This window comes from Lepidochelys olivacea, assembly GCF_965140295.1.
Source record: "Lepidochelys olivacea isolate rLepOli2 genome assembly, chromosome: 7".
In the NCBI taxonomy this organism is placed as follows: Eukaryota; Metazoa; Chordata; order Testudines; family Cheloniidae; genus Lepidochelys; species Lepidochelys olivacea.
In genome coordinates this window covers 53,031,179-53,047,313 of record NC_140417.1, presented here as the reverse complement: position 1 = coordinate 53,047,313, position 16,135 = coordinate 53,031,179, and the positions used below count along the sequence as shown (strand labels likewise).

The window sequence follows — 16,135 nt, the reverse complement described above, 5'->3', positions numbered from 1 at the left end:
ACATACATGACCCTCAAAATGCTATGCACAGGAAATGAAGGAAATCATGAGAAATCTGACAAGCAGCAGTTCAGAGGTGACTGAACTGTGGCAGAAAGTTACAGACTATTGACAAAGTATGCTGTATGCCGTGGATTCCCAAAATGCATTCCCACAAATCTGCCTTCTCAATGACTTTGTCCACAGCAAATTTGGATAGACATTAAAGGGAATTTGTCAGTGTTGCTCTCTTCATTGCCAGGAGATGTTTAATGATGTACTGGAACAAAGAATGGCTGCTATCTGATACAGAGAGGATTAATAGCTTGGATGCATGCATACCTCTGGAGAAAAGTAACCCATCAAATGGGGCATTCACCCAGGGCTGCAGATAATAGAGAGGGGGCCTATGCCTTGGGACAGTTTAACTTGTGGGCTAATTTTCTATGGGCGGCACCTAAGTAATCCTGCTCAGTTTCACAAACTTTAAGTAGAATGAATCTGCATTCCCAACCGCAGCTGATCCCAGTCTTGGAAATGTACTTGAGCAGGAGTTTATTGGTGTTTGCATTGTTTGTCCATTCGATCCATGTGTGGGTAATAAAGATAACTGACAAAAAGAAAAGGAGGACTTGTGGCACCTTAGAGACTAACCAATTTATTTGAGCATAAGCTTTCGTGAGCTACAGCTCACTTCATCGGATGCAAGTGAGCTGTAGCTCACGAAAGCTTATGCTCAAATAAATTGGTTAGTCTCTAAGGTGCCACAAGTCCTCCTTTTCTTTTTGCAGATACAGACTAACACGGCTGCTACTCTGAAACCAAAGATAACTGAAGTAATGTGTTGAAAGGAATTCCCCTCCTGCAGTGAGCAGTTGCTTCTTTTCTAAAGTGCACCAGGCCCATGCTTGACCTCACCCCAAAAGTGCACCCACCATTGCTTGATCTACCACTGGTCTTACCAGCCTGTTCCCTTCCCAGAATGTTTATGGGGTTACATAAAATCTGAGCAATTTGCCCTTTTTTCTGGACAATACATTGAGGAGGCTGGATAATGGAGCCCTGGAAAGAACTCCCACCTTAGTTGGTGGAGCTGCACCTAAGTGGCCAGAGATGAGCAATGTTCTGTGTAAATCACTTCCCAGTAGGTGATAGATTATGTAAGGGGTAGTACTCTACTCAGGCTCCCTCTCTTCTCTCACGGCTCCTCTCACAATCTCAGAAATGGTGCTGCTGGTAGAATGACCCCCTGAGATATGGTGAGCTATGCTGGCATCTTTAGCATTGACATCATTCAGTTTCAGAGTTAATGTAGGAATTAGATGAATGAAAGACATTCCATACATTTCTAAGATCTGTTGTTTCTGTCTGGCTGCAGACTGACGGGGCAGTCCAAATCTGGGAACATTCCAAAAGGTTTCTTCACAGCCATAAGGGCTAGAAATATTTTCTTTTAATGTAAGCGTAAGTGCTGCAGAGACTGATGGGGGCCATCAGCAAAATGCTGATAGATATGGCACGCTGGCAAGTACTAGTTAATATGACTTGCCAGGAAGGGAAAGGAAGTGTGACTCGACATTTGGTCTCGGTCTAGGGAGAGCAATGCAGCAGGCAGGGAAAAGATGACAGAGAGACTCTTTCTCCAGTTGTGGGCTCAGTCCTGCATTCCTTACTCAAGAGGCTTTTGTCTTTACATCAGCTTATCCATGTTTTAGGGGATAAGGCAGTGAGGGAGTTCTGTGCCCTGTGCCCACTGTGTCACCCGCAACTTTGGGAACAAGCCTATATTTTTGCCATCAGAGCTCACCACATGGTGCTGCCAACACAGAAAGCAAGCCATTATCCAGTACACTAGTTCATTCAGTCTCAATGCTTAGACCTAAGCCATCTTGTTCGTATGAATTGAATGTCATTACAGGAAATGTTTCAGAGTAACAGCCGTGTTAGTCTGTATTCGCAAAAAGAAAAGGAGTACTTGTGGCACCTTAGAGACTAACCAATTTATTTGAGCATAAGCTTTCGTAGGCTACAGCCCACTTCATCAGATGTATAGAATGGAACATATAAGAAGAAGATATATATACTGTGACAAAATTCCTGCTCTACCTTGGTGGGTCTTGCGCTTATTGGCGAATTTGATGCATTGGAGCTTCACGGCAGCCCTCAGCTTGGCCGTTTTTCTGAATTCACAGTCCAGGTCGACTCCTCCTGTGTCTGACCAGGAGTTGGGAGGATTTGGGGGGAACCCGGGCGTGCCCTCTACTCCGGGTTCCAGCCCAGGGCCCTGTGGAATGCAGCTGTCTTCAGTGCCTCCTGGAACAGTTATGTGAGAGCTACAATTCCCTGGGCTATTTCCCCATGGCCTTCTCCCAACACCTTCGTTATCCTCACCATAGGACCTTCCTCCTGGTGTCTGATAATTCTTGTACACACCTCAGTCCTCCAACAGTCTGGATAAAGAAGGTGTTGGGAGAAGGCCATGGGGAAGTAGCCCAGGGAGTTGTAGCTGTCGCACAGCTGTTCCAGGAGGCACTGAAGACAGCTACATTCCACAGGGCCCTGGGCTGGAACCCAGAGTAGAGGGCGGGCCCAGGTTCCCCCCAAATCCTCCCAACTCCTGGTCAGACACAGGAGGAGTCGACCTGGACTGTGAATTCAGAAAAACGGCCAAGCTGAGGGCTGCTGTGAAGCTCCAACGCATCAAATCCGCCAATAAGCGCAAGACCCACCAAGGTAGAGCAGGAACTTTGTCACAGTATATATATCTTCTTCTTATATGTTTCATTCTATGCATCTGATGAAGTGGGCTGTAGCCCACGAAAGCTTATGCTCAAATAAATTGGTTAGTCTCTAAGGTGCCACAAGTACTCCTTTTCTTATTACAAGAATTGTGGGTTATCTTTTTTTCTCTCTGTTTCTGCTCTTCAGCTACATCCCTTTGGAAGTATAAGGGCCCCAGTCCTTCTTTTGGAGTCCCAAACCACTGCCACAATAGGAATGATGACTGATGATCTATGTTCTTTGCTCGTCTGCAAAATGTTTCTTTTCTCCTTGGCCTACACCTCTTAATTTTTGTCTCTCTCTGTGAAATATTTGGGGGCACAATGTGTGTGGAAGATGCTACTCAGAATAGAGGCCAAATTATACAACTCATTGGGGCTCGCATGAGTAAGTGCCATGGAATTGAGCCCCTCCTGTCTTGTCTAGACTTTCAACAGTCTCCAGATTTTATGGGCAAACATATATGGAAAATTGTGCCTGTCGAGAATCATTTTTATTCCTTGCTTTGAGAAAAGCCAGAATCTTGATACAGTACTAGCACTGAGCTTGAAATAAAAATGCAGGATCAAATCATAAGGTGATGTAAACCGGCAAAGCACTATTTTTTCAACCTAGTTACACCTTTGGGTGATACGGCCGGTAATTTTTACAAGAAGGGCTTGAATAAAGTCAAGGCTTTTGATGTAACACAGTATAATAATATATAAAATGTTGTGGTAAATTGAAGAGTTACCACCGTCCTGAGCTAGATCTAGTTCCAGCTAACTCTACACAAGGGCTGTTAAACTAAAAGAATTCCTGTAAAACGCACATTTGTATTGGATGCCACTTATTTTATGGGGCAGCATCAGAAATACAATGTATAATTTTATACAATGATTATACCCCTAAGGTCTATAATGGAAACAGAGCAGCGGGCTGTACCGTGACCTTGCTAAGTTTATACTATGGAGGAGGAATGACTGAATTTTGAGAACCGTGTCAGTATATTTATGGCTGCATCTGTAACTTTCACTCCATGCATCTGAAGAAGTGAGGTTTTTACCCATGAAAGCTTATGCTCAAATAAATCTGTTAGTCTTTAAGGTGCCACCGGACTCCTTGTTGTTTTCATAGAAAGAAAAACACTGCACTGCCAAATGTACTTTGCTCTTTTAGTCAAACTAGTGGTATTGAACATTGCTCATTTATGACCATATTTGTAGAGGCGGCTAGTAAATATACTGACATATTTTTTCAAACAGTCAATCCCTGGTAATAGCCAGATCACTCCTGTATTAGCACCTCCACACAGTAAATGTGGCCAACCCTCATTGCAAGTCTTTTGATATTTGGCATCTCTCTTAAAGCTACAGCTCAGGCTTCCATTAAAAAAACCAAAAGTTTCTAGCTGTCATTGCTCTAAGCTGTGAAATCTAAAGACTGACAAAAGCCAGCAGGCCAAGCCCACCCATGATTATTCCTTTCAGATCTCATGATTTCGGGACCACCTGACTGGTGCCTTTAGCGCAGCCTGGAGCGGGCCAGCTGTGCTCGGCGCTGTGCAGCACGGGCTGGGCTCTCAGCGCTCAGCTGGCCCAGCGATGGGGCCCAGGCACCGGCTGGGGTCGGCTCAGGCCACCCCCGGCAGCAGGCAGCGCCCTTCTCCCCGGCGCCGGGGGCCGGGCGGGGCGTGAGCCCGCCCAGAGGCGGGGCGGCCGGTTCCCGTAGAGCAGAGTCCCGACTCGGCCCGAGCAGGAGCAGCCGCCGCCGCCGCTGGAATGAGCAGCCACCGCGTCACCCTGCAGGGCCCGGGGCCCTGGGGCTTCCGCCTGGTGGGGGGCAAGGACTTCGAGCAGCCGCTCACCATCTCCCGGGTAGGGACCCGCTCCGCCCGCCACCCTCCCGGTCCCTGGGCTGCAGGGGGCAGGTGTGTGGGGTGGGGCAGGGGGGGCTGCCCGGAGTGAGGTACAGAGAGGGGTATTGGGGGGCTGTGGGTGTGCGGGTGGGTGGTGCAAGAGAGGGGTTTGGGGGCTGGTGCAGAGAGGGGGCATCGGGGAGCTTCCCTTGTACTTGGGGGATTGGTGCTGTGGGGGGGCTAGTGCAGAGAGGGGCCCCTGTGGGTACTTGGAGGATTGGGGCAGAGAGGGGGTGTTGGGGGGCTGTAGGTATGAGGGGTGCTGTTGCAGAGAGGGAGCCTCGGGAAGGCTTCCCCTGTGGGTACTTGGGGGTGTGTGCAGACAGGGGTGCTGCAGGGGGCTGTAAGGGGGGGCTGCAGGGTATGGTGCTTCATGCTCTGGGATTGTTCGTGGAATGGTCCCTGGCTGCTGCCGGGGGAGAAAAGATCTGGGCAACAATCTGGTCTGCAGACCTCTCCAGTCCCCACCCCACCTATTGCAATGACTGGAAAGCCCCTAATTCCACAGGAAAAGGCTCTGGGAGTTCTGCTCCTTTGCCCACCTGGGAATGTGTTCCCCTCTCTCACATGCCAGATTTGTCCTGGAGCTATTGGAATCCACCCCTGTGCTATCTCCAAGCCAGAGTTGCCAAGTCTGACTCCAACAATCCTTTAGCAGGAGGGAGCTAAATTCCCTTCCTTTTAGGCATTGATTATCTACTCTAACAATGAAGGAAACTTAGCAAAGTAAAAAGAAAAGGAGTACTTGTGGCACCTTAGAGACTAACCAATTTATTTGAGCATAAGCTTTCGTGAGCTACAGCTCACTTCATCGGATGCATACTGTGGAAAGTATAGAAGATCTTTTTATAGACAAAAGGTTTTCTCTCCCCCCACCCCACTCTCCTGCTGGTAATAGCTTATCTAAAGTGATCACTCTCGTTACAATGTGTATGATAATCAAGGTGGGCCATTTCCAGCACAAATCCAGGGTTTAACAAGAATGTCTGGGGGCGGGGGTAGGAAAAAACAAGGGGAAATAGGTTATCTTGCATAATGACTTAGCCACTCCCAGTCTCTATTCAAGCCTAAGTTAATTGTATCCAATTTGCAAATGAATTCCAATTCAAGTGTCTCTCCCTGGAGTCTGGTTTTGAAGTTTTTTTGTTGTAATATCGCAACTTTCATGTCTGTAATCGCGTGACCAGAGAGATTGAAGTGTTTTCCGACTGGTTTATGAATGTCATAATTCTTGACATCTGATTTGTGTCCATTTATTCTTTTACGTAGAGACTGTGCAGTTTGACCAATGTACATGGCAGAGAGGCATTGCTGGCACATGATGGCATACATCACATTGGTGGATGTGCAGGTGAACAAGCCTCTGATAGTGTGGCTGATGTTATTAGGCCCTGTGATGGTGTCCCCTGAATAGATATGTGGACACAGTTGGCAACAGGCTTTGTTGCAAGGACAGGTTCCTGGGTTAGTGGTTCTGTTGTGTGGTATGTGGTTGCTGATGGGTATTTGCTTAAGGTTGTGGGGCTGTCTGTAGGCAAGGACTGGCCTGTCTCCCAAGATTTGTGAGAGTGTTGGGTCATCCTTCAGGATAGGTTGTAGATCCTTAATAATGCGTTGGCGGGATTTTAGTTGGGGGCTGAAGGTGACGGCTAGTGGCGTTCTGTTATTTTCTTTGTTAGGCCTGTCCTGTAGTAGGTGATTTCTGGGTACTCTTCTGGCTCTATCAATCTGTTTCTTCACTTCCGCAGGTGGGTACTGTAGTTGTAAGAATGCTTGATAGAGATCTTGTAGGTGTTTTTCTCTGTCTGAGGGGTTGGAGCAAATGTGGTTGTACCGCAGAGCTTGGCTGTAGACAATGGATCGTGTGGTGTGGTCAGGGTGAAAGCTGGAGGCATGTAGGTAGGAATAGCGGTCAGTAGGTTTCCGGTATAGGGTGATGTTTATGTGACCATCATTTATTGGCACTGTAGTGTCCAGGATGTGGATCTCTTGTGTGGACTGGTCCAGGCTGAGGTTGATGGTGGGATGGAAATTGTTGAAATTATGGTGGAATTCCTCAAGGGCTTCTTTTCCATGAGTCCAGATGATGAAGATGTCATCAATATAGCGCAAGTAGAGTAGGGGCATTAGGGGACGAGAGCTGAGGAAGCGTTGTCCTAAGTCAGCCATAAAAATGTTGGCATACTGTGGGGCCATGCGGGTACCCATAGCAGTGCCGCTGATTTGAAGGTATACCTTGTCCCCAGATGTGAAATAGTTATGGGTGAGGACAAAGTTCAGCCACCAGGTTTGCCGTGACATTATCGGGGATAGTGCTCTTGACGGGTTGTAGTCCATCTTTGTGTGGATTATCATACACATTGTAAGGAGAGTGATCACTTTAGATAAGCTGTTACCAGCAGGAGAGTGGGGTGGGGGGAGAGAAAACCTTTTGTCTATAAAAAGATCTTCTATACTTTCCACAGTATGCATCCGATGAAGTGAGCTGTAGCTTACAAAAGCTTATGCTCAAATAAATTGGTTAGTCTCTAAGGTGCCACAAGTACTCCTTTTCTTTTTGCAAATACAGACTAACACGGCTGTTACTCTGAAACTTAGCAAAGTAGGCTGACTTGGTGATGGGCTTCTCAGGGCTGATGGTGAATTAGTGGGAGAGTGTGCATGCACACATGTAGGTGAGCTATTGATTATTTTATAGCACTCTCAACTGTTATACCTGCTACATCCTTTCACACACCCCAAAAAAAGGTGGTTCCCAAAGAGTTCATGACCTAAACATGGGCTGGCTAGAGAAGTGAGGCTAGGACACAGGCTGGGAAAATAGGGGTCAGGACAACCACAGGCTGAGAGATGTATGTCTCTCAGTGGCTCAAGTTGTAGTATTCGGGGTTTTGGTTCTTGATTTTCTTGTAAAACAGAAGTAGAAGTGGGTCTTGCGAGCGGTGTGAGTAAAGTGCAGGGGTGGAGGTTTGGCCAGTGTGGAAAGGTATAAAATGTTTGTGTTGAAGATGTATCCAGGCTGGTGTAATTAGTGGGGAAATGGAGGAGGAGATGCAGGCAGGGATTGCATAATGTAAAACCTTGAAAATCTGGCTTGATGCCCTGGTTGAACACCTGCCACTGAGCCAAACTACCTTTTGTTTTAGTCTGTTTCTGAAAATAACTTTTAGAAGTTTTAAGATCCAAATAAAAAGAGTAGCATTGAAAATGGCTAATCATTTGTAAGGGGCATAGTATAACTTTCCTTTTCAGGTAAAGTTGTGAACACTTTCCAAAACTGGAAATGTTACTGAAAATGCAAAAAAAAAACAACTAACAAAAAAAAGCTCTTCATGAAGAGCAATCTGCCTTTTTTCATCTGAGTGGGTTGTTGATTCTGAAGCCTGATGATGCCACCATTCAGGGCTTGGAAAATGTACTTGCGTTAGAGAACTAAATCTCCTAGCCAGCGGTTGATATTTTGGGAGGTGCAGGAAGGGGACAGAGGAAGATGTGATTTTAAGACTTGCTCTGTGCAGGGCTGCATAATATGGTGGTAAAATTGGCAGGGTCCTGTCTACACTAGTGATATCACCAATGGAGCTACACTTATCACCAAAGTATCTGAGAGCCATGTACACATTAATGTGGCTCCAGCTCCCTGTGAAGTAGGAAGTATTACCCCCTTTTTACAATGGGGAAACCGAGGCACTGATCGGTTAAGTTGCACAGAAGGCCTGTGGCAATGCCAGGAACTGAACTCTGCACTTTCAGTTCAGTACTATAACTAAAAGATTTGTCTTCCATGTCTCTCTTGCCACCTTGGAATATTTCATTAAAGCTTTTTCACAAGGACTCGCTTCCCCTGCCTGGCATGTAGCATTACCCACTGGAGTAGCTAGCCTTTTGGGTACTGGGTTATTGAACAATTACACAAGCATCTTCAATAGCAGAAATGTATTAAAACTTTGTTCTTAAAGGGAAAATTAGACTGGCAATTCTAAGTGGCTCACGGACTGAGACTCTTGCGTGCCAGTATTTTAGATCTCCTATGCCAACTCCTTTGTAATGTCAGTAACTAATCTTTGATTGTAGACTGAGAGAACCAGTTGTCATTAATGCTGCTGTACTTTAGGTTTTACAGTCTGCTCGAAGGGCAGCATTTCAGTAGCTCTCCAGCACTGAGAGAGAAATTTACCAGCACTGCTTTTACACATTGTGGCAAATGGTCGACGCTATTATGGTGGGTCCCGCACTTTTCCTTCGTGTGATGGGTCAGGGCCTAAGTTCCCTCTAAGGTGCATGCCTGTGGGGCCATGCAGAAGGCCACCAAGGACTGCGCACTTAACTCCCCCAGCTCCAGGGCTGTGGCACAGTGGGGAGAGGCACCTCTGTCTCAGCCCCAGCACCTATTCTTGGGCTTCCTGCCCTCTCTGCCTTTGGGCAGGATTTCTCTTGGTCCTCTGCTCCTGGGGAGTCCTTCTGCTCTGCTTGAGCAGGGCTTCTCTTCCCCTGGTACTCTGATCCTCTCCTCAACAGCAGTACTCCTCTAAACTTTCCCTTCTCCTGTCTGACTGAAACAGGGTTTTTTTAATTAGGTCTCTGGCTGGGCCTTAATTGGCGCCAGGTGCTCTAATTAGCCTGTAGTAACCTCTCCTCAGTCCACAGGGAATAAGGCTTTGATCATCCTCCCATGGATCAGCCTCCTGCTGCCCTCTGGCCATGTTGCCCAGCGTGAAGAATATTCTGTTTTGCAAAAGCTGCTAAGAGCCTCTCCATGTGCCCATTCTAAGCTCCCCTTTAGAGAAACCGGCTGGATATTGGGGATTTGGTGTAGGAAAAGTTTTGACAGACTCATTGATCTCCAGATTTTTAGGTGTTTAAGTCACAATGGTTTCTCGGCCTACATTCTCTAGTCTAGAGCACCTGCATATACCTAGAACTAGGGTGAGGTCCTTGCACACACCAGCAGGTCCTTCCATCCCTCTCTTCCCCCACAAGCTCCTTGTGTGTACCCCCAGCCCCCTGTATTGCTGGGCTGCTCCCTCATGCCAAAGTCCTTTGTTCTTCCCCTCCATTCCCCCCTCTGCCACATCACAAGGGGCCTGTTCCACTCCCCAGTCCCTCCTCCCCACCATGCCAGGGGCTCTGTGTCTCTCTCTGGTGCCTCCCCTGTGAAATGTACCTTTCTTTCTCACTGGACTGGAAGGGCTGATGCATTGTTGTCCCCTCCCCCACCGTGAAGCAGGCATTGATGCCACAGCACACTAGGAGGGAGGAAGGAATGAAACCTCCTCGTGCCTCTCCCTGACTCCCCCTGCTGGCTAAGCATTTGTCCCACAGCTCTGGGTGTCCCCCCTCCCTTCCCCTTTTTGGCTTTTCATTGTGTCCCAAATCTGTAGGGTTCTGCCCTCTGATGTCTCCAACATACCCTGGAAGTATGGTAAGTTGCAGTGTTCATCCTGGCAGACAGGAGGAGAAATGCCATCAAGTTAACTGGAGGGCCTCACAAGCTTGGTCAACAATGAGACGGTCCCTGCCCCAAAAAGCTCACAATCCAAATAATGTGAGTGTGTGTGTGAGAGAGCAAGAGTGGTGGGTTTATTTTACACACAATCTTTAAAACTTTCCCACAATCCCGCCCAGAACCGTGCCTGGGCAGTGTGTTGATGACTTTGTGCTGTCTGCCAATCTGAAGACCAGTAGCTCAAACTTCCAACCCTAGCTGAGTAAATAAGATGCCTCATAGGAGCCACGGAGCGTCCAGTACTGTGCCAGCACCGCAGTGGAACTGCTTGGGCTCCTGCTGCTGCCAAAAGCATTATCTCCTGTATTGTGCATTCATATTGTTTAAAAATTAGCATAAGCCCTGGGTGAATAACATTCCAGAACGGGAACTGATAGTACAACTTGTGATGCATGTGAACTGTAACTTCTGATTCATGCTAACTCCCCCTGAGCTTTCCTGCTCTTTTTTGGGGAGGTTTTATAATCCCATTTTTCCTATTTTTTGAAAACGTTTTTGTCCCCCTTAGTGTTGTCTGAAAGACTCACACAAACAAATCTGACTGACTGTTTCAGTTTCATCATTTTCTTTGGACACAGTGCTGTCAAATGCACAAAGATAAAGTACAGATTTTTTTTCTCTCTCTAATTTATTTCATTTGCAGTACTAATGAATACCTAGCTCTTACTTAGACCTTTTCCTTGGTGCAGCTCAAAGTGCTTTACAAAGGAGGCAAGCACCATTACCCCATTTTATAGTAATCTTGGGTGTTTCTTACAACAATCAGAGGTAAAAAGATTTTAGGCAGAAGTTTAAGTTGCCACTTTAGATTTTTACTCCTCTTCATCAGTGCTAATGAATGTATTGTAGCTGGGTGGGTTAACAGTGGTATTAATAAATGCAGACTCGTGTGTGCAAGACTGATTTCTAGCGCTGGGTAGACTGAAAAACCCTCTTGTGGGTTTTATTTTTTCTTTTGGTCAAACAAATGCTGGTCATTGGAAGCCCTCTGTTCAGTTTTCTCACATATCTCTGCTGTTTTAAATTCATCCCCAAGACCTCAAGTCATAAAGCTTTCTCTCTTTTTTGTTTATACTTAGGCACATGAGGACTTTTAGGCTCATGCTTTTTTCCCTTAAGTTCAGTAGAAAATCTTCCACTGATAGCCACTCGACCCCACCGCCCCATAAGTAGGATCTGGGCCCTTTGTTCTTTGATTGTACATACATCCGACATTGGGGGGGGCTGAGTCATGATGGTTTTCTGTTAGCGTAACTCCATTTCCCCCCTTTGTGGTCATCTTTTTGAGCGAAGCTCTCTGGGCATAGCACTCCCATTGCCTTCCATGAGCATTACCCAGGTGGAATGCTCATAGGGTCAGACCTAAAGACACAAATTTCCTCTTGCCTTGCCATTCTCTCTAAGTACAGTGTTGGAATGCTTCATTAGCTGCATTTATCCTCACAACAACATGCCTGTGAGGTAGGGCAGGGTTAACTCCCGTTTGCAGTTGGGAAGCAGAGGCACAGGGTATACTAAAAAAAAAAGAAAAGGAGTACTTGTGGCACCTTAGCGACTAACAAATTTATTTAAGCATAAACTTTCATGAGCTACAGCTCACTTCATCGGATGTATGCAGTGGAAAATACAGTAGGGGGGTTTTATATACACAGAGAACATGAAACAATGGGTGTTACCATACACACTGTAACAAGAGTGATCAGGTAAGGTGAGCTATTACCAGCGGAGGGGAGGGGGGAACCTTTTGTAGAGGTAATCAAGGTGGGCCATTTCCAGTAGTTGACAAGAACATGTGAGGAACGGGGCGGGGGTGGAATAAACGTGGGGAAATAGTTTACTTTGTGTAATGACCCATCCACTCCCAGTCTCTATTCAAGCCTAATTTAATGGTGTCCAGTTTGCAAATTAATTCCAATTCAGCAGTCTCTCGTTGGAGTCTGTTTTTGAAGTTTTTTTGTTATATTGCCACTTTTAGGTCTGTAATCAAGTGACCAGAGAGATTAAAGTGTTCTCTGACTGGTTTTTGAATGTTATAATTCTTGACATCTGATTTGTGTCCATTTATTCTTTTACATAGAGACTGTGCAGTTTGGCCAATGTACATGGCAGAGGGGCATTGCTGGCACATGATGGCATATATCACATTGGTAGATGTACAGGTGAACGAGCCTGATAGTGTGGCTGATGCGATTAGCCCCTATGATGGTGTGCCCTGAATAGATATGTGGACACAGTTGGCAACGGGCTTTGTTGCAAGGATAGGTTCCTGGGTTAGTGGTTCTGTTGTGTGGTGTGTGGTTGCTGGTGAGTATTTGCTTCAGGTTGTGGGGCTGTCTGTAGGCAAGGACTGGCCTGTCTCCCAAGATTTGTGAGAGTGATGGGTCGTCCTTCAGGATAGATTGTAGATCCCTGATGATGCATTGGAGAGGTTTTAGTTGGGGGCTGAAGGTGACGGCAAGTGGCGTTCTGTTATTTTCTTTGTTGGGCCTGTCCTGTAGTAGGTGACTTCTGCGTGTTCTTCTGGCTCTATCAGTCTGTTTCTTTACTTCAACAGATGGGTATTGTAGCTGTAAGAATGCTTGATAGAGATCTTGTAGGTGTTTGTTTCTATCTGAGGGGTTGGAGCAAATGCGGTTGTATTGTAGAGCTTGGCTGTAGACAATGGATCGTGTGGTGTGATCTGGGTGGGGAGGCATGTAGGTAGGAATAGCGGTCAGTAGGTTTCCGGCATAAGGTGGTGTTTATGTGACCATCGTTTATTAGCACTGTAGTGTCCAGGAAGTGGATCTCTTGTGTGGACTGGTCCAGGCTGAGGTTGATGGTGGGATGGAAATTGTTGAAATCATGGTGGAATTCCTCAAGGGCTTCTTTTCCATAGGTCCAGATGATGAAGATGTCATCAATATAGCGCAAGTAGAGTAGGGGCATTAGGGGACGAGAGCTGAGGAAGCGTTGTCCTAAGTCAGCCATAAAAATGTTGGCATACTGTGGCAGTATGCGGGTACCCATAGCAGTGCCGCTGATTTGAAGGTATACCTTGTCCCCAGATGTGAAATAGTTATGGGTGAGGACAAAGTTCAGCCACCAGGTTTGCCGTGACATTATCGGGGATAGTGTTCCTGATGGCTTGTAGTCCATCTTTGTGTGGAGTGTTGGTGTAGAGGGCTTCTACATCCATAGTGGCCAGGATGGTGTTTTCAGGAAGATCACCGATGGATTGTAGTTTCCTCAGGAAGTCAGTGGTGTCTCGAAGATAGCTAGGAGTGCTGATAGCGTAGGGCATGAGGAGGGAGTCTACGTAGCCAGACAGTCCTCCTGTCACTAAGTGACTGGTCCAAAGAAGTTTGTGGCTGAGCTGGGAACTGAGTCCAAGGCTCTTGAGTTCAGTGTCTGACCCACTAGAGCATCCTTTTCTGAATGTTGGGGAAAGAGCAGCTTTCACTGACCCCAGCACAATGGCTTTGATGACTTATTTTATTTTAGATGAGAGACAAAGGAGAGTCTATGTTATTTCCACTGCTCCTCTAATCTCTTTTTAGCACTCATGTTTGAAACTGCTTCAAGCTCAAACATGTCACATGTCTTCTGAGCCCAAACCTGTCCTGCTGCCAAGTTTGATTAAACTTGAAGAAGTTGTACTGTATGTAAGAGAGCAGTATGATTGCTCAGAGCTCCAGTATGAAACTGAAGAAAAGCCTTTTGAGAGTTTTTGGGTTAAGTTTAGAGGCAAGAGCAACAAAGATGATGTCGTGGTGGGCGTCTGCTATAGACCACTGGATCAGAAGAATGAGGGAGATGAGGCTTTCTTCTGACAACTAACAGAAGTTTCCAGATCACAGGCCCTGGTTCTCATGGGGGACTTCAATCACCCTGATATCTGCTGGGAGAGCAATACAGCAGTACACAGACAATCCAGGAAGTTTTTGGAGAGTGTTGGGTACAACTTCTTGGTGCAAGTGCCGGAGGAACCAACTAGGGGCCATGTCATAAATATAAAGGGAAGGGTAAACCCCTTTGAAATCCCTCCTGGCCAGGGGAAAGCTCCTCTCACCTGTAAAGGGTTAAGAAGCTAAAGGTAACCTCGCTGGCACCTGACCAAAATGACCAATGAGGAGACAAGATACTTTCAAAAGCTGGGAGGAGGGAGAGAAACAAAGGGTCTGTGTCTGTCTTTATGCTGGTCTTTACTGGGGATAGACCAGGAATGGAGTCTTAGAACTTTTAGTAAGTAATCTAGCTAGGTATGTGTTAGATTATGATTTCTTTAAATGGCTGAGAAAAGAATTGTGCTGAATAGAATAACTATTTCTGTCTGTGTATCTTTTTTGTAACTTAAGGTTTTGCCTAGAGGGGTTCTCAATGTTTTTTAATCTAATTACCCTGTAAGATATCTACCATCCTGATTTTACAGGGGGGATTTCTTTATTTCTATTTACTTCTATTTTTATTAAAAGTCTTCTTGTAAGAAACTGAATGCTTTTTCATTGTTCTCAGATCCAAGGATTTGGGTCTGTGGTCACCTATGCAAATTGGTGAGGCTTTTTATCCAACATTTCCCAGGAAAGGGGGGGTGCAAGTGTTGGGAGGATTGTTCATTGTTCTTAAGATCCAAGGGTCTGGGTCTGTAGTCACCTAGGCAAATTGGTGAGGCTTTTTACCAAACCTTGTCCAGGAAGTGGGGTGCAAGGTTTTGGGAAGTATTTTGGGGGGAAGGACGCGTCCAAACAGCTCTTCCCCAGTAACCAGTATTAGTTTGGTGGTGGTAGCGGCCAGTCCAAGGACAACGGGTGGAATATTTTGTACCTTGGGGAAGTTTTGACCTAAGCTGGTAAAGATAAGCTTAGGAGGTTTTTCATGCAGGTCCCCACATCTGTACCCTAGAGTTCAGAGTGGGGGAGGAACCTTGACAGGCCATGCTTCTCTTGACCTGCTGCTCATAAAAAGGGAAGAATTGGTAGGGGAAGTAGAAGTGGGTGGCAACCTGGGCATAAGTGACCATGAGATGGTCGAGTTCAGGATCCAGACAAAAGGAAGAAAGGAGAGCAGCAGAATACGGACTCTGGACTTCAGAAAAGCAGACTTCGACTCCCTCAGGGAACGGAGGGGAAAAGGAGTTTAAGAGAGCAGGTTGTGTTTTAAAGAAGCCTTATCAAGGACACAGGAACAAACCATCTCGATGTGCGGAAAGAGTAGCAAATATGGCAGATCACCAGCTTGGTTTAACAGAGAAATCTTCGGTGAGCTTAAACACAAAAAGGAAGTTTATAAGAAGTGGAAACTTGGACAGATGACTAGGGAGGAGTATAAAAATATTGCTCGAGCATGCAGGGGTGTAATCAGGAAGCCCAAAGCGCAATTGGAGTTGTATCTAGCAAGGAATGTGAAGGGTAACAAGAAGGGTTTCTACAGGTATGTTAGTAAAAAGAAGAAGAAGGTCAGGGAAAGTGTAGAATCCTAACTGAATGGGGGAGGTAACAGAGTGACATATAATGTGGAAAAAGCTGAAGTACTCAATGCTTTTTTTGCCTTGGTCCTTACAGAAAAGGTCAACTCCCAGACTGCTGCACTGGGCAGCACAATATGGGGATCAGAGTAACAGCCGTGTTAGTCTGTATTCGCAAAAAGAAAAGGAGTACTTGTGGCACCTTAGAGACTAACCAATTTATTAGAGCATAAGCTTTCGTGAGCTACAGCTCACTTCCTCAGATGCATATTGTGGAAACTGCAGCAGGCTTTATATATACACAGAGAATATGAAACAATACCTCCTCCCACCCCACTGTCCTGCTGGTAATAGCTTATCTAAAGTGATCATCAGGTGGGCCATTTCCAGCACAAATCCAGGTTTTCTCACCCTCCACCCCCCCACACACAAATTCACTCTCCTGCTGGTGATAGCCCATCCAAAGTGACAACTCTTTACACAATGTGCATGACAATCAAGTTGGGCTATTTCCTGCACAAATCCAGGT

The 16,135-nt window shown here is 46.2% G+C and overlaps 1 protein-coding gene across 1 annotated transcript in view; it reads left to right on the top strand.

Moving 5' to 3' along the window:
- Nucleotides 1-4,459: 4,459 nt before the first annotated feature.
- Nucleotides 4,460-16,135, top strand: part of PDLIM1 (PDZ and LIM domain 1) — a 101,004-nt gene continuing 89,328 nt past the window's right edge. Inside the window, exon 1 of the mRNA XM_084633566.1 lies at nt 4,460-4,616. Coding sequence (XP_084489692.1) covers nt 4,521-4,616 — 96 coding nt within the window. The 5' untranslated portion in view covers nt 4,460-4,520. The remainder of the gene's footprint in view (nt 4,617-16,135) is intronic.